This window comes from Salvelinus alpinus, chromosome 19, assembly GCF_045679555.1.
Source record: "Salvelinus alpinus chromosome 19, SLU_Salpinus.1, whole genome shotgun sequence".
Lineage (NCBI taxonomy): Eukaryota > Metazoa > Chordata > Actinopteri > Salmoniformes > Salmonidae > Salvelinus > Salvelinus alpinus.
The window spans coordinates 266,641-291,778 of NC_092104.1; the positions used below are offsets into that span (position 1 = coordinate 266,641).

At 42.6% G+C, this 25,138-nt stretch overlaps 1 protein-coding gene across 2 annotated transcripts in view; it reads right to left on the bottom strand.

Annotated features, from left to right (window-relative positions):
- Positions 1 to 25,138, bottom strand: part of dapk1 (death-associated protein kinase 1) — a 200,279-nt gene that overhangs the window by 96,112 nt on the left and 79,029 nt on the right. For both annotated transcript variants that reach the window (XM_071351997.1, XM_071351996.1), the window contains exons 3-8: positions 21,982 to 22,203; positions 12,463 to 12,601; positions 8,925 to 9,054; positions 6,848 to 6,896; positions 6,297 to 6,323; positions 3,369 to 3,521 (exon numbers count right to left, since the gene is read on the bottom strand). In XM_071351997.1, the coding sequence (XP_071208098.1) occupies positions 3,369 to 3,521; positions 6,297 to 6,323; positions 6,848 to 6,896; positions 8,925 to 9,054; positions 12,463 to 12,601; positions 21,982 to 22,203 (720 nt within the window). The remainder of the gene's footprint in view (positions 1 to 3,368; positions 3,522 to 6,296; positions 6,324 to 6,847; positions 6,897 to 8,924; positions 9,055 to 12,462; positions 12,602 to 21,981; positions 22,204 to 25,138) is intronic.

The following is a 25,138-nucleotide window of genomic DNA, read 5'->3' on the forward strand; positions in this document are numbered from 1 at the left end:
GGTCTATTAAACTATCCAGTCTATTAGCTAGAAAGGTAAAGGTCTATTAAACTATCCAGTCTATTAGCTAGAAAGGTAAAGGTCTATTAAACTATCCAGTCTATTAGCTAGAAAGGTAAAGGTCTATTAAACTACCCAGTCTATTAGCTAGAAAGGTAAAGGTCTATTAAACTATCCAGTCTATTATCTAGAAAGGTAAAGGTCTGGTAAACTATCCAGTCTATTAGCTAGAAAGGTCTATTAAACTATCCAGTCTATTAGCTAGAAAGGTAAAGGTCTATTAAACTATCCAGTCTATTAGCTAGAAAGGTAAAGGTCTATTAAACTATCCAGTCTATTAGCTAGAAAGGTAAAGGTCTATTAAACTATCCAGTCTATTAGCTAGAAAGGTAAAGGTCTATTAAACTATCCAGTCTATTAGCTAGAAAGGTAAAGGTCTATTAAACTATCCAGTCTATTAGCTAGAAAGGTAAAGGTCTATTAAACTATCCAGTCTATTAGCTAGAAAGGTAAAGGTCTATTAAACTATCCAGTCTATTAGCTAGAAAGGTAAAGGTCTGGTAAACTATCCAGTCTATTAGCTAGAAAGGTAAAGGTCTATTAAACTATCCAGTCTATTAGCTAGAAAGGTAAAGGTCTATTAAACTATCCAGTCTATTAGCTAGAAAGGTAAAGGTCTATTAAACTATCCAGTCTATTAGCTAGAAAGGTAAAGGTCTGGTAAACTATCCAGTCTATTAGCTAGAAAGGTAAAGGTCTATTAAACTATCCAGTCTATTAGCTAGAAAGGTAAAGGTCTGGTAAACTATCCAGTCTATTAGCTAGAAAAGTGAAGGTCTATTAAACTATCCAGTCTATTAGCTAGAAAGGTAAAGGTCTGGTAAACTGTCCAGTCTATTAGCTAGAAAGGTAAAGGTCTGGTAAACTGTCCAGTATATTAGCTAGAAAGGTAAAGGTCTATTAAACTATCCAGTCTATTAGCTAGAAAGGTAAATGTCTATTAAACTATCCAGTCTATTAGCTAGAAAGGTCTATTAAACTATCCAGTCTATTAGCTAGAAAGGTAAAGGTCTGGTAAACTATCCAGTCTATTAGCTAGAAAGGTAAAGGTCTATTAAACTATCCAGTCTATTAGCTAGAAAGGTAAAGGTCTGGTAACTATCCAGTCTATTAGCTAGAAAGGTCTATTAAACTATCCAGTCTATTAGCTAGAAAGGTAAAGGTCTATTAAACTATCCAGTCTATTAGCTAGAAAGGTAAAGGTCTGGTAAACTGTCCAGTCTATTAGCTAGAAAGGTAAAGGTCTATTAAACTATCCAGTCTATTAGCTAGAAAGGTAAAGGTCTATTAAACTATCCAGTCTATTAGCTAGAAAGGTAAAGGTCTATTAAACTATCCAGTCTATTAGCTAGAAAGGTAAAGGTCTATTAAACTATCCAGTCTATTAGCTAGAAAGGTAAAGGTCTGGTAACTATCCAGTCTATTAGCTAGAAAGGTAAAGGTCTATTAAACTATCCAGTCTATTAGCTAGAAAGGTAAAGGTCTATTAAACTATCCAGTCTATTAGCTAGAAAGGTAAAGGTCTGGTAACTGTCCAGTCTATTAGCTAGAAAGGTAAAGGTCTGGTAACTGTCCAGTCTATTAGCTAGAAAGGTAAAGGTCTGGTAACTATCCAGTCTATTAGCTAGAAAGGTAAAGGTCTGGTAACTATCCAGTCTATTAGCTAGAAAGGTAAAGGTCTATTAAACTATCCAGTCTATTAGCTAGAAAGGTAAAGGTCTATTAAACTATCCAGTCTATTAGCTAGAAAGGTAAAGGTCTATTAAACTATCCAGTCTATTAGCTAGAAAGGTAAAGGTCTGGTAAACTACTCAGTCTATTAGCTAGAAAGGTAAAGGTCTATTAAACTGTCCAGTCTATTAGCTAGAAAGGTAAAGGTCTATTAAACTATCCAGTCTATTAGCTAGAAAGGTAAAGGTCTATTAAACTATCCAGTCTATTAGCTAGAAAGGTAAAGGTCTATTAAACTATCCAGTCTATTAGCTAGAAAGGTAAAGGTCTATTAAACTATCCAGTCTATTAGCTAGAAAGGTAAAGGTCTATTCAACTATCCAGTCTATTAGCTAGAAAGGTAAAGGTCTGGTAAACTGTCCAGTCTATTAGCTAGAAAGGTAAAGGTCTATTAAACTATCCAGTCTATTAGCTAGAAAGGTAAAGGTCTATTAAACTATCCAGTCTATTAGCTAGAAAGGTAAAGGTCTATTAAACTATCCAGTCTATTAGCTAGAAAGGTAAAGGTCTATTAAACTATCCAGTCTATTAGCTAGAAAGGTCTATTAAACTATCCAGTCTATTAGCTAGAAAGGTAAAGGTCTATTAAACTACTCAGTCTATTAGCTAGAAAGGTAAAGGTCTATTAAACTACTCAGTCTATTAGCTAGAAAGGTAAAGGTCTATTAAACTATCCAGTCTATTCTATAAAGGTAAAGGTTCTATAACGTTTTGCACAGGCCTGAGAGACAAGTTTTCAGTTTTAAAGATAACTTATTTTAATTCTATGCATTTTGCTAAGTCTAATCAATGGACCTAGAATGGTTTTGAGACTTTCTATGTTCCTGACTGCCTATATTTTATTTGATTGTAAGTTCTCATAGATGTTATTATTTAATATATTTAGTTCAGTATGTTTTCTGCATGCGTTCTATCATCTTGGATGTTTAAAGTTGACACTGTTTTACCATCCCCAAAAAGACCACTTAAACGGCCCGCCTAAGAATTTCTCTACAGAGGAAACCCCTGTAATTAGCACCAATGACTAATTTCCTCCATACTGAAGGGATAGTTTGAGATTTTGTCAATGAAGCCATTTATCTACTTCCCCAGAGTTGGATAAACAGGATAGCATGCTAACTGTTCCTGTAGACTTCAAGTCATTGCGCTAACGCTAGTTAGCATAGGCTCGTGAAACTACCTCTTAACTTCCTTCATGCTGGACACAGAGACATAAAAATGGGTATCTACAATGGTATTGTGTTGTAGCTAGCTATATTCATAAAATAAATTACTTTTCACCTTAAAAAAATAGCCAATACGATTTTCCCCCAAAAAGTGTTGAATAAACTGGTGTACCTCCTGCAGTACCCCACAGACTCCAGCTTGAAAACTCTGCACTAATGTATAGAGTTGAGAACATTGGGCACACTGTGTTTAAGTGCAGGGCGGTGTACATGCACACTCTGGTTCAGTGGCATGTTTCAATACATTCAGGACCGAACTAAGCACATAGTATATACAGAGGCCTCGCCTGTACAATGTTAGGGATAGGGGTGAGGGTTAGGGTCAGAGGTTAGAGTAAGGAGATCATGTACTTTGGGTCTTTGATAAGCAGCCTGGTGATAAAGTCTTTGGCCAGGAGGCTGGTGCTGCTGAAGAACTCTTCATCAAAGGTGTAGTCCACCGCAGACACATTAGCTAGAGTCTCCTGCTTATTCTCCCCCAAGAACGGCGATGCACCACTCAACCTGAGGAAGGGAGGGAGGGAGGGAGGAGGGGAGGAGGGGAGAGGGAGAAAGCAGTGACGAGAGGGAAGGGAGAGGGGAGGGATGGGAGGTAACGGGAAAAAGAGGGGAGAGGAGATGGAATGGGGGAGGCGGGGGAGAAAGAGGGGAGGCAGGGAGAGAGCAGGGATGGGAGGACAGGGGGAGGGGAGAGGGAGGAGAGAGGGAGAGAGCAGGGATGGGAGGGAAGGGGGAGGGGAGAGGGAGGGGAGAGGGAGAGAGCAGGGAGGAAGGAAGGAGGGGGAGAGAAAGAAAGATAGTGACATAGGGAGAGAAAGAGGTTGAGAAAGGTAGAGAAAGTTTCCACTCATTCCAATAACTTCCCACATACCACTGAATGACGCTCTAAAAGGTTTACAGTGTATACATCGTTTGTTTCTCTGAATGTATAACAAAGCCATGAAGATGTTTTATAGATGTAGTCTAGTTACGGACAGATATCTATCAGAGGATTTGTGAGTTATAAGTCAAACAGTTGGTCAGGTGTCAGGAATGTGAAGCACCAAAGTCTTTCACTCTGATAAGCATTCTCTCTCACTCCATATCTGGGCTACATCAACATGGTGACGGTCCTTTCCTCTGGAAAGGTAAAATGGTAACGTCCTTTCCTCTGGAAAGGTAAAATGGTAACGGTCCTTTCCTCTGGAAAGGTAACATGGTAACGGTCCTTTCCAGAGGAAAGGTAACATGGTAACGGTCCTTTCCTCTGGAAAGGTAAAATGGTGACGGTCCTTTCCAGGGGAAAGGTAAAATGGTGACGGTCCTTTCCTCTGGAAAGGTAACATGGTAACGGTCCTTTCCTCTGGAAAGGTAAAATGGTGACGGTCCTTTCCTCTGGAAAGGTAAAATGGTGACGGTCCTTTCCAGGGGAAAGGTAAAATGGTGACGGTCCTTTCCTCTGGAAAGGTAAAATGGTGACGGTCCTTTCCTCTGGAAAGGTAAAATGGTAACGGTCCTTTCCAGGGGAAAGGTAAAATGGTGACGGTCCTTTCCTCTGGAAAGGTAAAATGGTGACGGTCCTATCCTCTGGAAAGGTAAAATGGTAACGGTCCTTTCCAGGGGAAAGGTAAAATGGTGACGGTCCTTTCCTCTGGAAAGGTAAAATGGTGACGGTCCTATCCTCTGGAAAGGTAAAATGGTAACGGTCCTTTCCAGAGGAAAGGTAAAATGGTGACGGTCCTTTCGAGAGGAAAGGTAACATGGTGACGATCCTTTCCAGGGGAAAGGTAACATGGTGACGATCCTTTCCAGGGGAAAGGTAACATGGTAACGGTCCTATCCAGAGGAAAGGTAAAATGGTAACGATCCTTTCCAGAGGAAAGGTAACATGGTGACGATCCTTTCCAGGGGAAAGGTAAAATGGTAACGGTCCTTTCCAGAGGAAAGGTAAAATGGTGACGGTCCTTTCCTCTGGAAAGGTAAAATGGTAACGGTCCTTTCCTCTGGAAAGGTAACATGGTAACGGTCCTTTCCTCTGGAAAGGTAACATGGTAACAGTCCTTTCCCCTGGAAAGGTAAAATGGTAACGGTCCTTTCCAACATTTAAACGGTTGTGAAATAAGACGACCAGGCAAAACGACTAAAATCAAACATTTAGCATAAATCTGTTCATGTTCATACAAATATTTACACATGTTAAGTTTGATGACAATAAATGCAGTTGACAGTAAGAGGTTGTTTCTTTTTTTGCTGAGTTTATATGCACGCACCACTTTTCCGTTGTTAATTTTGAATTTTTTGAAACAAGTTATTTTTCCATGTCCATTACATGAAATCCAAATAAGAATCCATTTAAATTGCAGGTTGTAACGCAACTAAATAGGAAACACGCCAAGGGGGTGAATACTTTTGCAAGGCACTGTACTCTAATAATCTCCACCCGGCACAGCCAGAAGAGGACTGGCCACCCCTCATAGCCTGGTTCCTCTCTAGGTTTCTTCCTAGGTTCTGGCCTTTCTAGGGAGTTTTTCCGAGCCACCGTGCTTCTACACCTGCATCGCTTGCTGTTTGGGGTTTTAGGCTGGGTTTCTGTACAGCACTTTGTGACATCGGCCGATGTAAGAAGGGCTTGATAAATACATTTTATTGAAATATATGCATTAATATGTTTTTTAATAAATATCAAATCAGACTTTATTGGTCACGTCCACAGGATATACCATGGGTAAAGGGTACAGTGAAATGATTAGTTGCATTCGTCAACAACGCAGTTATACAAAGAAATACACGTAAGATAAAAAAAGACACTAAGATCAATATCAGGACCAATCACTGAATGGGATACTGGTGACAGTTGAATGTAGAGCTTTGTAAGGGCATGTTTCCTCCTCTTCGTCTGTAGAGGAGATGTAGCAGGGATCGGACCAAGACGCAGAGTGGTAAGTGTTCATGTTTTAATATAATCCACTGAACACGACAAAAAATACAAAATAACAAAGTAACCTAACCCGAAACAGTCCCGTGTGGCATGAACACAGACACAGGAAACACCCACAAACCAACAGTGAAAACAGGCAACCTAAATATGGTTCCCAATCAGAGACGATGCAAAACACCTGCCTCTGATTGAGAACCATATCAGGCCAATTGACAAAGCTAAACATAGAAACACAGAACATAGAACTGCCCACCCCAGCTCACGCCCTGACCATACTAACTAAAGACAAAACAAAGGAAAATAAAGGTCAGAATGTGACAAGCTTCATGTATTACACCAGTCATTAGGATTGTTGTACTTACAGAATGTAGGTGATCACTCCAACACTCCTGGAACAACAATATAGATTATTAAGCAACATACATATAGAGATATATACAGAGCCTTATACACCGAGTCAACTAAATATTAGGAACACCGTCCTAATGTGGAGTTACACCCCCTTTTCCCCCATCAGAAGAGTCTTTATTCATCGGGGGACTCTACAATGTGTCAAGTATTCCTTTTGGGTGGTGGACCATTCTTTATACACACAAAACAAACAGCAGTGTTGCAATTCTTGTGCTTCCCGTATGTATCAAGATGTATCCACCATGCAAAAGGACATCCAGCCAACTGGAAACAGCTGTGTGAAGCATTGGAGTCAACATGGACCAGCATCCCTGTGGAACGCTTTGGACACCTTGTAGGGTCCGTGCCCCGACCAATTGAGTCTGTTCTGGGGGGAAAAGGGGAAGCAACTCAATACTAGGAATGTGTTCCTAATGTTTTGTATACTCAGTGCATGTATGCATGTGTGTGTGTGTGTATATATACATACACTATCTAAATATAAAGCACATCTGTCTCTCACCACATGTCTGCCTCCAGGCCGAGGGGTTCATAGTTGACTACCTCTGGAGCTGCAAGACAACACACACTATTAAGTCAAAAACACTGAGCCTAGAATGTAGGGTATTGTGTGTGTGTGTGTGTGTGTACACACACTACCGTTCAGAAGTTTGGGGTCACTTAGAAATGTCCTTGTTTTTGAAAGAAAAGCAAATTTTTTGTCCATTAAAATAACATCAACTTGATCAGAAATACAGTGTAGACATTGTTAATGTTATAAGTGACTATTGTAGCTGGAAACGTCGGATTTTTAATGGAATATCTACAGAGGCCCATTATCAGCACCCATCACTCCTGTGTTCCAATGGCACGTTGTGTTAGCTAATCCAAGTTTATCATTTTAAAAGGCTAATTGATCATTACAAAACACTTTTGCAATTATGTTAGCACAGCTGAAAACTGTTGTTCTGATTAAAGAAGCAATAAAACTGGACTTCTTTAGACTAGTTGAGTATCTGGAGCATCAGCAATTGTGGGTTCGATTACAGGCTCAAAATGGCCAGAAACAAAGAACTTTCTTCTGAAACTCATCAGTCTATTCTTGTTCTGAGAAATGAAGGCTAATCCATGCGAGAAATTGCCAAGAAAATCTCGTACAACGCTGTTTACTAGTCCTTTCACAGAACAGCGCAAACTGGCTCTAACCAGAAGAGAAGTGGGAGGCCCCGGTGCACAACTGAGCAAGAGGACAAGAGTGTCTAGTTTGAGAAACAGACGCCTCACAAGTCCTCAACTGGCATCTTCATTAAATAGTACCCGCAAAACACCAGTCTCAACGTCAACAGTGAAGAGGCGACTCCGGGATGTTGGCCTTCTAGGCAGAGTTGCAAAGAAAAAGCCATATCTCAGACTGGCCAATAAAGATAAAATATTAAGATGGGCAAAAGAACACAGACACTGGACAGAGGACGATTGTAAAAAAGTGTTATGGACAGAGAAATCTAAGTTTGAGGTGTTCGGCTCACAAAGAATAACATTCATGAGACGCAGAAAAAATGAAGAGATGCTGGAGGAGTGCTTGACGCCATCTGTCAAGCATGGTGGAGGCAATGTGATGGTCTGGGGGTGCTTTGGTGGTGGTAAAGTGGGAGATTTGTACAGGGTGAAAGGGATCTTGAAGAAGGAAGGCTATCACTCCATTTTGCAACGCCATGCCATACCCTGTGGACGGTGTTTAATTATGAGCCAATTTCCTCCTACAACAGGACAATGACCCAAAAGCACAGCTCCAAACTATGCAAGAACTGTTTAGGGAAGAAGCAGTCAGCTGGTATTCTGTCTATAACGGAGTGGCCAACACAGTCACCGGATCTCAACCCTATTGAGCTGTTGTGGGAGCAGCTTGACCGTTTGGTACGTCAGAAGTGCCCATCAAGCCAATCCAACTTGTGGGAGGTGCTTCAGGAAGCAGGGGGTGAAATCTCTTCAGATTACCTCAACACATTGACAACTAGAATGCCAAAGGTCTGCAAGGCTGTAATTGCTGCAAATGGAGGATTCTTTGATGAAAGTTTGAAGGACACAATTATTATTTCAATTAAAAATCATTATTTATAAACGTTATCAAATCAAATCAAATGTATTTATATAGCCCTTCTTACATCAGCTGATATCTCAAAGTGCTGTACAGAAACCCAGCCTAAAACCCCAAACAGCAAGCAATGCAGGTGAAGAAGCACGTATGTTTTCATGGAAAACAAGGACATTTCTAAGTGACCCCAAACTTTTGAACGGTAGTATATATATATATATATATATATATATATATATATATATATATATATAAATATGGATATTTGATGTTAAACTGAGCTGACTCGCTGGTCAAACGATGAACATAACACAGTACATACATGCAAACAACTCTCTCACACACACACACACACACACACACACACACACACACACACACACACACACACACACACACACACACACACACACACACACACACACACACACACACACACACACACACACACACACACACACACACACACACACGGCTGTGGTGCACTTGGTTCGCCGGATAGACTGACCTACAAATTCCGGGGTGCCAAATATGTTTTTGAAATCATTGCCAAAATCGATCTTGTGTGCCAGACCGAAGTCGATGAGCTTGATGCGAGGATGGGCCACAGCTCTGTTCAGTAACATAATGTTCTCTGGCTAGAGAGAGAGAGGGAGAGGGGAGGAAGAGGGGGGGGGGCATTAAACATGGAAACAACATCCCATAAAGTAAAGCCTCTCATAAAGTAAACCAGCAAGTGAGAGAGGGTGTGAGAGAGAGAGAGAGAATGTGTGTGTGTGAGAGAGAGAGAGAGAGAGAGAGAGAGAGAGAGAGAGAGAGAGAGAGAGAGAGAGAGAGAGAGAGAGAGAGAGAGAGAGAGAGAGAGAGAGAGAGAGAGAGAGAGAGAGAGAGACTACATTCCAGAGCCACAATGCCTCCTTCAGCAGACTATCTTGACTCCTGACTTAATCCTTTAAAAGCTCTTTAGACCAGCAGGTTAAAGAATGAATGGGGCTATTAGACTGGGAACAGAAGAGACAGGACAGGAATCAGATTGAATGAATGGCTATTAGACTGGGAACAGAAGAGACAGGACAGGAATCAGATTGAATGAATGGCTATTAGACTGTGAACAGAAGAGACAGGACTAGAATCAGATTGTCCCTACATGACAGAAATGGCTCCAGGTAGATGTAGTGGTATTATGGAGTATGTAGGAGTAGTGTATCTGATAAAGCTAGTATTATGTAATATTAGTTGTATGTTTAGTATATGTATGGGTAATACATGTAGTAGTATGTAGTATGTGTGGTATGAATAGTATTATAATAATATGTGCAGTATATGTAGTACTATATAGTATGAGTAGTATTAAATAGTATGTGTAGTATATGGAGTATTATATAGTATGTGCAGTATATGTAGTATTATATAGGATACCTAGGATAGGATAAAGTAATCCTTCTAACCCCCCCCCCCCCCCCCCCCCCCTTAAAAGAGTTAGATGCACTATTGTAAAGTGGTTGTTCCACTGGATATCATAAGGTGAATGCACCAATTTGTAAGTCGCTCTGGATAAGAGCGTCTGCTAAATTACTTAAATGTAAATATAGCACGTGTAGTATTACACAGTATGTGTAGCATGAGTAGTATTATATAGGACGTGTAGTATTATATAGTATGTGTAGTATATGTAGTATTATATAGCATGTGTAGTATATGTAGTATTATATAGTGTGTGTAGTATTATACAGTATGTGTAGCATGAGTGGTATTATATAGTATGTGTAGTATTATATAGTACGTGTAGCGTGAGTAGTATTATATAGTGTGTGTAGTATTATATAGTATGTGTAGTATGAGTGATATTTAATAGTATGTGTGGTAATATATAGTATGTGTAGTATGAGTGATATTTAATAGTATATGTGGTAATATATAGTATGTGTAGTATGAGTAATATGTATGAGGAGTGCATCTGATAAAGCTAGTATTATGCAGTATGTGTAGTATTAGGTAATATGAATAGTATACCTGGTTTGGGTAGTATGAGTAGTATTACAGTATAAGTAGTATTATGTAGTATGTGTAGAATGAGTAGAATGACTGGTATTATGTCGTATGTGTAGCATGAGTAGTATTATGTAGTATGGGTAGTATGTCTGGTGTTATGTATGTGTAGTATGTATCTGATGAAGCTGGTATTATGTAGTATGTGTAATATCCATAGTATGATGCAGTATGAGTAGTATATGTATTGTAGTAAGAGTAGTACACGTTGTATTATGTAGCATGTTTAATATGAGTAGTATTACATAGTATGTGTAGCATTGCAGCATGTGTAATATGTGTAGTATGTATAGTATTATGTAGTATGTGTAGTAACATGTAGTATGAGTAGTATGACGCAGTATGAGTAGTACGTGTAACACTTTTATTTGTCACATACCCATGGTTAGCAGATGTTAATGTGAGTGTAGCGAAATGCTTGCTAATATGGCGGATGAGTAGTATTATGCAATATGGGTAATATGAGTACAGTAGTATTCAGTCATTTGAGTAGTGTTCAGTAGTATGAGTAGTATTATGTAGTATGGGTAGTATGCAGTAGTATTATATAGTATGTGTAATATTCAGTAACATGAGTAGTATTAGTAGTATTATATAGTATGCGTAGTATTGCGTAGCATGCATAGTATTATATCGTGTGTGTAGTATGAGTAGCATGACATATTATGAGTAGTAGTATGTAGTATTACGTAGTTTTATATATCATGAGTAGTTTTACATATTATTAGTAATATTACATAGTATGAGTAGTGTTACATAGTATGAGTAATATTACATAGTATGAGTAGTAGTACGTTGTATGCGTAGTATCACGTTGTATGCGTAGTATTATATAGCATGGGTAGTATTATGTAGTATGGGTAGTAGTATGCATTATGTGTAGTATTATATAGTATTACGTAGTATGAGTAGTATTATGTAGTATGCGCAGTATTATGCTGTGCGAGTAGTATTATGTTGTATGTGTAGTCGAGTGTGTGGTATGAGTAGAATTATATAGCATGGGTAGTATTATGTAGTATGGGTAGTAGTATGCATTATGTGTAGTATTATATAGTATTACGTAGTATGAGTAGTATTATGTAGTATGCGCAGTATTATGCTGTGCGAGTAGTATTATGTTGTATGTGTAGTCGAGTGTGTGGTATGAGTAGAATTATATAGCATGGTTTGTTTTATGTAGTACTATGTAGTATGTGTAGTATTAGACATATTGTGTAGTATGAGTAGTATTATGTGTAGCATGAGTTGTATTATGTTGTACGAGTAGTTTTATATAGTATGATTGGTATTATATTGTATGTGTAGTAGTATGTGTAGTATGCATATTATTATGTAGTATGTGTAGTATGACTGGTATTGTGTAGTATTATGTAGTAGGCATAGCATGCGTAGTATTATGTGGTATGAGTAGCATTGTGTAGCATGTGTAGTATTATGTAGTACGTGTAGGTGAGTCGTATTATGTAGGGTAGTATGTGTAGTATTAGTAGTATGTGTAGTTAAGGGATCATGTGACTCAAGCTGTCCTATAGTGTAGACCATGTTTATTCTTGAGTTTTTGGGGAAGCCATGTGTGATAAAAGCTCTGCCATTGATTAGTTGTGTCTGGTTTTAGTGCAGAGCAGAGTGGAGAGGACAGAACACATCACTGGAGTGGCCCTTGTAGCTGTGTGTGTGTATGTGTACCTTCAGGTCAAAGGGTGCGTATGTGTACCTTCAGGTCAAAGGGTGTGTATGTGTACCTTCAGGTCAAAGGGTGTGTATGTGTACCTGGAGGTCAAAGGGTGTGTATGTGTACCTTCAGGTCAAAGGGTGTGTATGTGTACCTTCAGGTCAAAGGGTGTGTATGTGTACCTTGAGGTCAAAGGGTGTGTATGTGTACCTTCAGGTCAAAGGGTGTGTATGTGTACCTTCAGGTCAAAGGGTGTGTATGTGTACCTTGAGGTCAAAGGGTGTGTATGTGTACCTTGAGGTCAAAGGGTGTGTATGTGTACCTTGAGGTCAAAGTGTGCAATGTGTTTGGAGTGCAGGTAGCAGACTCCGTCCAGAATCTGTTTGAGGAACTCTGTAGCCTCCTCTTCTGTTAGGGACTCCTTCTCTGCTAGCAAATTAAACAGTTCTCCACCGGCCACCCTAGAGGAGAGGAGGAGGAGAGGAGGAGATCTTAGACAATACCTACTGTAGATACAATAAGTTAACAGCAGGCACTTCTATCAACCTAAGGCTTACTTCAGCCAATACCAACGAGTGGGCAACAACACATCAGTGCCATGAAGAAGGCAGGTGACAAAACTAGCACATCTTTCAGTGACACCGGAGACGGCGTCATCGTGGCCGTGGATGCCGGACCGCTGGTCCTTTTCCTCGCGAGGAGGCGAGAGCAGAAGTACAGTAATGCATGAAGACAACCATTCACCAGAGTCTAGAGAGATGGAGACCATGTAGACAACCCTTCAGAGTCTAGAGAGATGGAGACCATGTAGACAACCCTTCAGAGTCTAGAGAGATGGAGACCATGTAGACAACCCTTCAGAGTCTAGAGAGATGGAGACCATGTAGACAACCCTTCAGAGTCTAGAGAGATGGAGACCATGTAGACAACCCTTCAGAGTCTAGAGAGATGGAGACCATGTAGACAACCCTTCAGAGTCTAGAGAGATGGAGACCATGTAGACAACCCTTCAGAGTCTAGAGAGATGGAGACCATGTAGACAAGCCTTCAGAGTCTAGAGAGATGGAGACCATGTAGACAACACTTCAGAGTCTAGAGAGATGGAGACCATGTAGACAACCCTTCAGAGTCTAGAGAGATGGAGACCATGTAGACAAGCCTTCAGAGTCTAGAGAGATGGAGACCATGTAGACAAGCCTTCAGAGTCTAGAGAGATAGAGACCATGTAGACAACCCTTCAGAGTCTAGAGAGATAAAGACCATGTAGACAACCCTTCAGAGTCTAGAGAGATGGAGACCATGTAGACAAGCCTTCAGAGTCTAGAGAGATGGAGACCATGTAGACAACCCTTCAGAGTCTAGAGAGATGGAGACCATGTAGACAACCCTTCAGAGTCTAGAGAGATGGAGACCATGTAGACAACCCTTCAGAGTCTAGAGAGATGGAGACCATGTAGACAACCCTTCAGAGTCTAGAGAGATGGAGACCATGTAGACAACCCTTCAGAGTCTAGAGAGATGGAGACCATGTAGACAACCCTTCAGAGTCTAGAGAGATGGAGACCATGTAGACAAGCCTTCAGAGTCTAGAGAGATGGAGACCATGTAGACAACCCTTCAGAGTCTAGAGAGATGGAGACCATGTAGACAACCCTTCAGAGTCTAGAGAGATGGAGACCATGTAGACAACCCTTCAGAGTCTAGAGAGATGGAGACCATGTAGACAACCCTTCAGAGTCTAGAGAGATGGAGACCATGTAGACAACCCTTCAGAGTCTAGAGAGATGGAGACCATGTAGACAAGCCTTCAGAGTCTAGAGAGATGTAGACCATGTAGACAACACTTCAGAGTCTAGAGAGATGGAGACCATGTAGACAACCCTTCAGAGTCTAGAGAGATGGAGACCATGTAGACAAGCCTTCAGAGTCTAGAGAGATGGAGACCATGTAGACAAGCCTTCAGAGTCTAGAGAGATGGAGACCATGTAGACAACCCTTCAGAGTCTAGAGAGATGGAGACCATGTAGACAACCCTTCAGAGTCTAGAGAGATGGAGACCATGTAGACAACCCTTCAGAGTCTAGAGAGATGGAGACCATGTAGACAACCCTTCAGAGTCTAGAGAGATGGAGACCATGTAGACAACCCTTCAGAGTCTAGAGAGATGGAGACCATGTAGACAACCCTTCAGAGTCTAGAGAGATGGAGACCATGTAGACAACCCTTCAGAGTCTAGAGAGATGGAGACCATGTAGACAACCCTTCAGAGTCTAGAGAGATGGAGGACATGTAGACAACCCTTCAGAGTCTAGAGAGATGGAGGACATGTAGACAACCCTTCAGAGTCTAGAGAGATGGAGACCATGTAGACAACCCGTCAGAGTCTAGAGAGATGGAGACCATGTAGACAACCCTTCAGAGTCTAGAGAGATGGAGACCATGTAGACAACCCTTCACCAGAGTCTACACTGGAATATATTACCTTTGGCACAGCTTATTTGACACATATACAGTGGGGAGAACAAGTATTTGATACACTGCCGATTTTGCAGGTTTTCCTACTTACAAAGCATGTAGAGGTCTGTAATTTTTATCATAGGTACACTTCAACTATGAGAGACGGAATCTAAAACAAAAATCCAGAAAATCACATTGTATGATTTTTAAATAATTAATTTGCATTTTATTGCATGACATAAGTATTTGATACATCAGAAAAGCAGAACTTAATATTTGGTACAGAAACCTTTGTTTGCAATTACAGAGATCATACGTTTCCTGTAGTTCTTGACTAGGTTTGCACACACTGCAGCAGGGATTTTGGCCCACTCCTCCCTACAGATCTTCTCCAGATCCTTCAGGTTTCGGGGCTGTCGCTGGGCAATACGGACTTTCAGCTCCCTCCAAAGATTTTCTATTGGGTTCAGGTCTGGAGACTGGCTAGGCCACTCCAGGACCTTGAGATGCTTCTTACGGAGCCACTCCTTAGTTGCCATGGCTGTGTGCTTCGTGTCGTTGTCATGCTGGAAGACCCAGCCACGACCCATCTTCAATGCTCTTACTGAGGGAAGGAGGTTGTTGGCCAAGATCTCGCGATACATGGCCCCATCCATCCTCCCCTCAATACGGTCCAGTCGTCCTGTCCCCTTTGCAGAAAAGCATCCCCAAAGAATGATGTTTCCACCTCCATGCTTCACGGTTGGGATGGTGTTCTTGGGGTTGTACTCATACTTCTTCTTCCTCCAAACATGGCGAGTGGAGTTAGACCAAAAAGCTCTATTTTTGTCTCATCAGACCACATGACCTTCTCCCATTCCTCCTCTGGATCATCCAGATGGTCATTGGCAAACTTCAGACAGGCCTGGACATGCACTGGCTTAAGCAGGGGGACCTTGCGTGCGCTGCAGGATTTTAATCCATGACGGCGTAGTGTGTTACTAATAGTTTTCTTTGAGACTGTGGTCCCAGCTCTCTTCAGGTCATTGACCAGGTCCTGCCGTGTAGTTCTGGGCTGATCCCTCACCTTCCTCATGATCATTGATGCCCCACGAGGTGAAATCTTGCATGGAGCCCCAGACCGAGGGTGATTGACCGTCATCTTGAACTTCTTCCATTTTCTAATAATTGTGCCAACAGTTGTTTCCTTCTCACCAAGCTGCTTGCCTATTGTCCTGTAGCCCATCCCAGCCTTGTGCAGGTCTACAATTTTATCCCTGATGTCCTTACACAGCTCTCTGGTCTTGGCCATTGTGGAGAGGTTGGAATCTGTTTGATTGAGTGTGTGGACAGGTGTCTTTTATACAGGTAACGAGTTCAAACAGGTGCAGTTAATACAGGTAATGAGTGGAGAACAGGAGGGCTTCTTAAAGAAAAACTAACAGGTCTGTGAGAGCCGGAATTCTTACTGGTTGGTAGGTGATCAAATACTTATGTCATGCAATAAAATGCAAATAAATTATTTAAAAATCATACAATGTGATTTTCTGGATTTTTGTTTTAGATTCCGTCTCTCACAGTTGAAGTGTACCTATGATAAAAATTACAGACCTCTACATGCTTTGTAAGTAGGAAAACCTGCAAAATCGGCAGTGTATCAAATACTTGTTCTCCCCACTGTATTGCCTTTTATAAAACATTAGCGAATCACTGAGTAATAATTAAGTGAAGTGGCACTACTTGGGCCCTGGCCAAAAGTTGTGCACTACACAGGACCTAGGGCTCGATTTCCCATCATCATATGGGATGATGACATGGTGCTCTCAGACTGGTGACTGGTATCGCAGGTCACTGTAATGACTACATTGTTGACGTTTCCCCCTAAAAAAAATCCCTCGTTTATGTATTTCCTCTGAGGATGGAAACAGGAATCAGGAACAGGACGTAGCAGCCAACTGCAGAGGAAGCTGTGACAGGATAATAACACACTCAGCCAGTCACAACACAGCGTTCAGTCACTTGACCACAGTTTTTTTTTTTTTACACTGGAACAGACTGGATATAGTGACTGGATATAGTGACTGGATATAGGGACTGGATATAGTGACTGGATATAGTGACTGGATAAGGTGACTGGATATAGTGACTGGATAAGGTGACTGGATATAGTGACAGGATAAGGTGACTGGATATAGTGACTGGATATAGTGACTGGATAAGGTGACTGGATATAGTGACTGGATATAGTGACTGGATAAGGTGACTGGTTATAGTGACTGGATAAGGTGACTGGATATAGGAACTGGATATAGTGACTGGATATAGTGACTGGATATAGTGACTGGATATAGTGACTGGATATAGGGACTGGATAAGGTGACTGGATATAGTGACTGGATATAGGGACTGGATAAGGTGACTGGATATAGTGACTGGATATAGTGACTGGATAAGGTGATTGGATATAGGGACTGGATATAGTGACTGGATATAGTGACGATATAGGTGACTGGATATAGTGACTGGATATAGGGACTGGATATAGGGACTGGATAAGGTGACTGGATAAGGTGACTGGATAAGGTGACTGGATATAGGGACTGGATATAGGGACTGGACAAGGTGACTGGATATAAGGACTGGATATAGGGACTGGATAAGGTGACTGGATAAGGTGACTGGATATAGTGACTGGATATAGGGACTGGATAAGGTGACTGGATAAGGTGACTGGATATAGGGACTGGATGTAGGGACTGGATATAGGGACTGGATATAGGTGACTGGATAAGGTGACTGGATATAGGGACTGGATATAGGGGCTAGATATAGTGACTGGATATAGGGACTGGATAAGGTGACTGGATAAGGTGACTGGATAAGGTGACTGGATATAGAGACTGGATAAGGTGACTGGATATAGTGACTGGATATAGTGACTGGATATAGTGACTGGATATAGTGACTGGATAAGGTGACTGGATATAGGGACTGGATAAGGTGACTGGATAAGGTGACTGGATAAGGTGACTGGATAAGGTGACTGGGTATAGTGACTGGATATAGTGACTGGATAAGGTGACTGGATATAGGGACTGGATAAGGTGACTGGATAAGGTGACTGGATAAGGTGACTGGATATAGGGACTGGAAATAGTGACTGGATATAGTGACTGTATATAGTGACTGGATAAGGTGACTGGATAAGGTGACTGGATAAGGTGACTGGATATAGTGACTGGATATAGTGACTGGATAAGGTGACTGGATATAGTGACTGGATAAGGTGACTGGATATAGGGACTGGATAAGGTGACTGGATAGGGTGACTGGATAAGGTGACTGGATATAGGGACTGGATAAGGTGACTGGATATAGGGACTGGATAAGGTGACTGGATAAGGTGACTGGATATAGGGACTGGATAAGGTGACTGGATATAGGGATTGGATATAGTGACTGGATATAGTGACTGGATATAGGGACTGGATAAGGTGACTGGATATAGGGACTGGATATAGGGACTGGATAAGGTGACTGGATAAGGTGACTGGATATCGGGACTGGATAAGGTGACTGGATATAGTGACTGGATATCGGGACTGGATATAGGGACTGGATATAGTGACTGGATATAGGGACTGGATATAGGTGACTGGATAAGGTGACTGGATATAGGGACTGGATATAGGGGCTAGATATAGTGACTGGATATAGGGACTGGATAAGGTGACTGGATAAGGTGACTGGATAAGGTGACTGGATATAAGGACTGGATATAGGGACTGGATAAGGTGACTGGATAAGGTGACTGGATATAGTGACTGGATATAGGGACTGGATAAGGTGACTGGATAAGGTGACTGGATATAGGGACTGGATAAGGTGACTGGATATAGGGACTGGATGTAGGGACTGGATATAGGGACTGGATATAGGTGACTGGATAAGGTGACTGGATATAGGGACTGGATATAGGGGCTAGATATAGTGACTGGATATAGGGACTGGATAAGGTGACTGGATAAGGTGACTGGATAAGGTGACTGGATATAGGGACTGGATAAGGTGACTGGATATAGTGACTGGATATAGTGACTGGATATAGTGACTGGATATAGTGACTGGATAAGGTGACTGGATAAGGTGACTGGATAAGGTGACTGGATAAGGTGACTGGATAAGGTGACTGGATAAGGTGACTGGGTATAGTGACTGGATATAGTGACTGGATAAGGTGACTGGATATAGGGACTGGATAAGGTGACTGGATAAGGTGACTGGATAAGGTGACTGGATATAGGGACTGGAAATAGTGACTGGATATAGTGACTGTATATAGTGACTGGATAAGGTGACTGGATAAGGTGACTGGATAAGGTGACTGGATATAGTGACTGGATTTAGTGACTGGATAAGGTGACTGGATATAGTGACTGGATAAGGTGACTGGATATAGGGACTGGATAAGGTGACTGGATAGGGTGACTGGATAAGGTGACTGGATATAGGGACTGGATAAGGTGACTGGATATAGGGACTGGATAAGGTGACTGGATAAGGTGACTGGATATAGGGACTGGATAAGGTGACTGGATAAGGTGACTGGATATAGGGATTGGATATAGTGACTGGATATAGTGACTGGATATAGGGACTGGATAAGGTGACTGGATATAGGGACTGGATATAGGGACTGGATAAGGTGACTGGATAAGGTGACTGGATATCGGGACTGGATAAGGTGACTGGATATAGTGACTGGATATCGGGACTGGATATAGGGACTGGATATAGTGACTGGATATAGGGACTGGATATAGGGACTGGATAAGGTGACTGGATAAGGTGACTGGATATAGGGACTGGATAAGGTGACTGGATAAGGTGACTGGATATAGGGACTGGATATAGGGACTGGATATAGGGACTGGATAAGGTGACTGGATAAGGTGACTGGATATAGGGACTGGATAAGGTGACTGGATAAGGTGACTGGATATAGTGACTGGATATAGTGACTGGATATAGTGACTGGATAAGGTGACTGGATATAGGGACTGGATATAGGGACTGGATATAGTGACTGGATAAGGTGACTGGATAAGGTGACTGGATAAGGTGACTGTCAGGATGTATAAAACAGGGTTGTGCTCAATTCAGAATATAAAATGCCTCTTCAATTCCAATTAAATTATTGAAGTAGCAAACAGGATACAGAATTGCAATTCTAATTTGAATGAAAGGAAATAGAATTGAAAGAAATTCAAAGGCCTCTACTATTCTATATTAGGTGTAGTCTATACAAATATACATATTATAAAACATGCATATAAAAATACTGATGAAACATCTGATTTTCAGGACAAACTTAAATGCACACCAATATCCCGTTATTATTTGGGATACTCAAGGAGTGTCTGTCTTACATCGATACAATGAGCATTAATAATCCAGTTACCATCGGTAAAGTAGTCCGTTTCATTTAGGGACCGGGGAGAAAACGCAATAACTCCAAACCACTGGAAAGATTGATCCTGTGCAACATGTCCCAATGTCATCAGTTTGAAGGGTTTAGTTTAGGGACCGGGGAGAAAATGCAATAACTCCAAACCACTGGAAGATTGATCCTGTGCAACATGTCCCAATGTCATCAGTTTGAAGGGTTTAGTTTAGGGACCGGGGAGAAAATGCAATAACTCCAAACCACTGGAAAGATTGATCCTGTGCAACATGTCCCAATGTCATCAGTTTGAAGGGTTTAGTTTAGGGACCGGGGAGAAAATGCAATAACTCCAAACCACTGGAAAGATTGATCCTGTGCAACATGTCCCAATGTCATCAGTTTGAAGGGTTTAGTTTAGGGACCGGGGAGAAAATGCAATAACTCCAAAACAGTGGAAAGATTGATCCTGTGCAACATGTCCCAATGTCATCAGTTTGAAGGGTTTAGTTTAGGGACCGGGGAGAAAACGCAATAACTCCAAACCACTGGGAAGATTGATCCTGTGCAACATGTCCCAATGTCATCAGTTTGAAGGGTTTAGTTTAGGGACCGGGGAGAAAACGCAATAACTCCAAAACCACTGGAAAGATTGATCATGTGCAACATGTCCCAATGTCATCAGTTTGACCGGTTTCAAGGAGATGAAAAGCTGGGGAAAACGATGAAACACGTTTCTGATAAGACTTCAATTGGTATTGGGTGCATTATGTGGTTGAAATACTGTCTGCTTGGATAACAGTGTCAAAGATAACACGTTACACACACATTCACATTTTCTCAAGAGATTCTCTTGGTAAAAGCCCTGGTAGAAACAGCACTTTCCACTGGTCTTTGGCAGAGATTATTCTAGTGGTACTGATGTGGTAACGTTTACTATGTAGTCAATGCAGATTCACAGTGCTTAGCTTAGACCTGTAATAGATTCTTCAAGCCAGAGAGTCCAGGTTAAAGCAGCCCCAAACATAACCTTAACCATAACACTAGTTCACAAACTGGTTCTGATGAGAAAGCACCCCTAACTATGGCCTCAACCTTGATCTGTAACCAGTCTGGTCAGGGGGGGGTCGGGGCATCATGGGGGGTCGGGGCGTCATGGAGGGGTCGGGGCGTCATGGGGGGGTCGGGCGTCAGGGGGGGGGGTCGGGGCATCAGGGGGTCAGGGGGTCGGGGGGTCGGGGCATCAGGGGGTCGGGGGGTCGGGGCATCAGGGGGTCGGGCGTCAGGGGGTCGGGGCGTCAGGGGGGTCGGGGCGTCAGGGGGGTCGGGGCGTCAGGGGGTCGGGGCGTCAGGGGGGTCGGGGCGTCAGGGGGTCGGGGGGGTCGGGGCGTCAGGGGGTTGGGGGGGTCGGGGCGTCGGGGGGGTCGGGGCATCAGGGGGGTCGGGGGGGGGGGTCGGGGCGTCAGGGGGGTCGGGGCGTCAGGGGGTCGGGGCATCAGGGGGTTCGGGGGGGGGTCGGGGCGTCAGGGGGTCGGGGCATCAGGGGGTTCGGGGGGGGGTCGGGGCGTCAGGGGGGTCGGGCGTCAGGGGGTCGGGGGGGGGTGTCGGGCGTCAGGGGGTCGGGGCGTCAGGGGGTTGGGGGGGGTCGGGTGTCAGGGGGTCGGAGCATCAGGGGGTCGGGGGGGGGCATCAGGGGGGTCGGGGCGTCAGGGCGTCAGGGGGTTCGGCGTCAGGGGGTCGGGGCGTCAGAGGGTTGGGGGGGGTCGGGCGTCAGGGGGTCATGGGGGTCGGGGCATCAGGGGGGTCGGGGGGGGGGGTCGGGCGTCAGGGGGTCGGGGGGGTCGGGGCGTCAGGGGGGTCGGGGCGTCAGGTGTCAGGGGGGTCGGGGCGTCAGGGGGGTCAGGGCGTCAGGGGGTCAGGGCGTCAGGGGGGTCGGGTGTCAGGGGGGGTCAGGGTACTCACAGTTCTAGTATGAGGATGACATCAGTCTTGTTCTCGAACACGTCGTGTAGCGTGATGGTGTTAGGATGTTGAATCTCCTTCAGAATGCTGACCTCCCTCTCGATGTCTTCCCGGGTCACGCCACGCCGGCTCGACTTGCTCCGTCGCTTACGGATGAACTTAGCGGCATACTCCAGGCCAGAGCTACGCTCACGACATTTCTTTACCACCGCAAACTGACCACTGCAGGACAAGGGGAGAGGAGATGGTCAAAGAGTTAGACAGATAGAAACATACTGTTCACATTGAAATTAGTCTGAGCTCAGTAAGTCTCAGTTATAGTCTCAGCTCAGTTATAGTCTCAGCTCAGTTATAGTCTCAGTTCAGTTATAGTCTCAGCTCAGTTATAGTCTCAGCTATAGTCTCAGCTCAGTTATAGTCTCAGTTCAGTTATAGTCTCAGCTCAGTTATAGTCTCAGCTATAGTCTCAGCTCAGTTATAGTCTCAGCTCAGTTATAGTCTCAGTTCAGTTATAGTCTCAGCTCAGTTATAGTCTCAGCTATAGTCTCAGCTCAGTTATAGTCTCAGCTCAGACATAGTCTCAGCTATAGTCTCAGCTCAGTTATAGTCTCAGTTCAGTTATAGTCTCAGCTCAGTTATAGTCTCAGCTCAGTTATAGTCTCAGCTATAGTCTCAGCTCAGTTATAGTCTCAGCTCAGTTATAGTCTCAGTTATAGTCTCAGTTCAGTTATAGTCTCAGCTCAGTTATAGTCTCAGCTATAGTCTCAGCTCAGGTATAGTCTCAGTTCAGTTATAGTCTCAGCTCAGTTATAGTCTCAGCTCAGTTATAGTCTCAGCTATAGTCTCAGCTCAGTTATAGTCTCAGCTCAGTTATAGTCTCAGCTATAGTCTCAGCTCAGTTATAGTCTCAGATCAGTTATAGTCTCAGCTCAGTTATAGTCTCAGCTCAGTTATAGTCTCAGCTATAGTCTCAGCTCAGTTATAGTCTCAGCTCAGCTATAGTCTCAGCTCAGTTATAGTCTCAGCTCAGTTATAGTCTCAGCTATAGTCTCAGCTCAGTTATAGTCTCAGCTCAGTTATAGTCTCAGTTATAGTCTCAGTTATAGTCTCAGTTATAGTCTCAGTTATAGTCTCAGCTCAGTTATAGTCTCAGTTATAGTCTCAGCTCAGTTATAGTCTCAGCTCAGTTATAGTCTCAGCTCAGTTATAGTCTCAGTTATAGTCTCAGCTCAGCTATAGTCTCAGCTCAGTTATAGTCTCAGTTATAGTCTCAGCTCAGCTATAGTCTCAGCTCAGTTATAGTCTCAGCTCAGTTATAGTCTCAGTTATAGTCTCAGCTCAGTTATAGTCTCAGTTATAGTCTCAGCTCAGCTATAGTCTCAGCTCAGTTATAGTCTCAGTTATAGTCTCAGTTATAGTCTCAGCTCAGCTATAGTCTCAGTTATAGTCTCAGTTATAGTCTCAGTTATAGTCTCAGCTATAGTCTCAGCTCAGCTATAGTCTCAGCTCAGTTATAGTCTCAGCTATAGTCTCAGCTCAGTTATAGTCTCAGCTCAGTTATAGTCTCAGCTCAGTTATAGTCTCAGCTCAGTTATATTCTCAGCTCAGTTATATTCTCAGCTCAGCTATAGTCTCAGCTCAGCTATAGTCTCAGCTCAGCTATAGTCTCAGCTCAGCTATAGTCTCAGCTCAGCTATATTCTCAGCTCAGTTATAGTCTCAGCTCAGCTATAGTCTCAGCTCAGCTATTGTCTCAGCTCAGCTATATTCTCAGCGCAGCTATATTCTCAGCTCAGCTATAGTCTCAGTTATAGTCTCAGCTCAGCTATAGTCTCAGCTCAGTTATAGTCTCAGTTATAGTCTCAGTTATAGTCTCAGCTCAGCTATAGTCTCAGTTATAGTCTCAGTTATAGTCTCAGTTATAGTCTCAGCTATAGTCTCAGCTCAGCTATAGTCTCAGCTCAGTTATAGTCTCAGCTATAGTCTCAGCTCAGTTATAGTCTCAGCTCAGTTATAGTCTCAGCTCAGTTATAGTCTCAGCTCAGTTATATTCTCAGCTATAGTCTCAGCTCAGTTATAGTCTCAGCTCAGTTATAGTCTCAGCTATAGTCTCAGCTCAGTTATAGTCTCAGATCAGTTATAGTCTCAGCTCAGTTATAGTCTCAGCTCAGTTATAGTCTCAGCTATAGTCTCAGCTCAGTTATAGTCTCAGCTCAGCTATAGTCTCAGCTCAGTTATAGTCTCAGCTCAGTTATAGTCTCAGCTATAGTCTCAGCTCAGTTATAGTCTCAGCTCAGTTATAGTCTCAGTTATAGTCTCAGTTATAGTCTCAGTTATAGTCTCAGTTATAGTCTCAGCTCAGTTATAGTCTCAGTTATAGTCTCAGCTCAGTTATAGTCTCAGCTCAGTTATAGTCTCAGCTCAGTTATAGTCTCAGTTATAGTCTCAGCTCAGCTATAGTCTCAGCTCAGTTATAGTCTCAGTTATAGTCTCAGCTCAGCTATAGTCTCAGCTCAGTTATAGTCTCAGCTCAGTTATAGTCTCAGTTATAGTCTCAGCTCAGTTATAGTCTCAGTTATAGTCTCAGCTCAGCTATAGTCTCAGTTATAGTCTCAGTTATAGTCTCAGTTATAGTCTCAGCTATAGTCTCAGCTCAGCTATAGTCTCAGCTCAGTTATAGTCTCAGCTATAGTCTCAGCTCAGTTATAGTCTCAGCTCAGTTATAGTCTCAGCTCAGTTATAGTCTCAGCTCAGTTATATTCTCAGCTCAGTTATATTCTCAGCTCAGCTATATTCTCAGCTCAGCTATAGTCTCAGCTCAGCTATAGTCTCAGCTCAGCTATAGTCTCAGCTCAGCTATATTCTCAGCTCAGTTATAGTCTCAGCTCAGCTATAGTCTCAGCTCAGCTATTGTCTCAGCTCAGCTATATTCTCAGCGCAGCTATATTCTCAGCTCAGCTATAGTCTCAGCTCAGCTATAGTCTCAGCTCAGCTATATTCTCAGCTCAGTTATAGTCTCAGCTCAGCTATAGTCTCAGCTCAGCTATAGTCTCAGCTCAGTTATAGTCTCAGCTATAGTCTCAGCTCAGCTATAGTCTCAGCTCATTTATAGTCTCAGCTCAGTTATAGTCTCAGTTATAGTCTCAGCTCAGTTATAG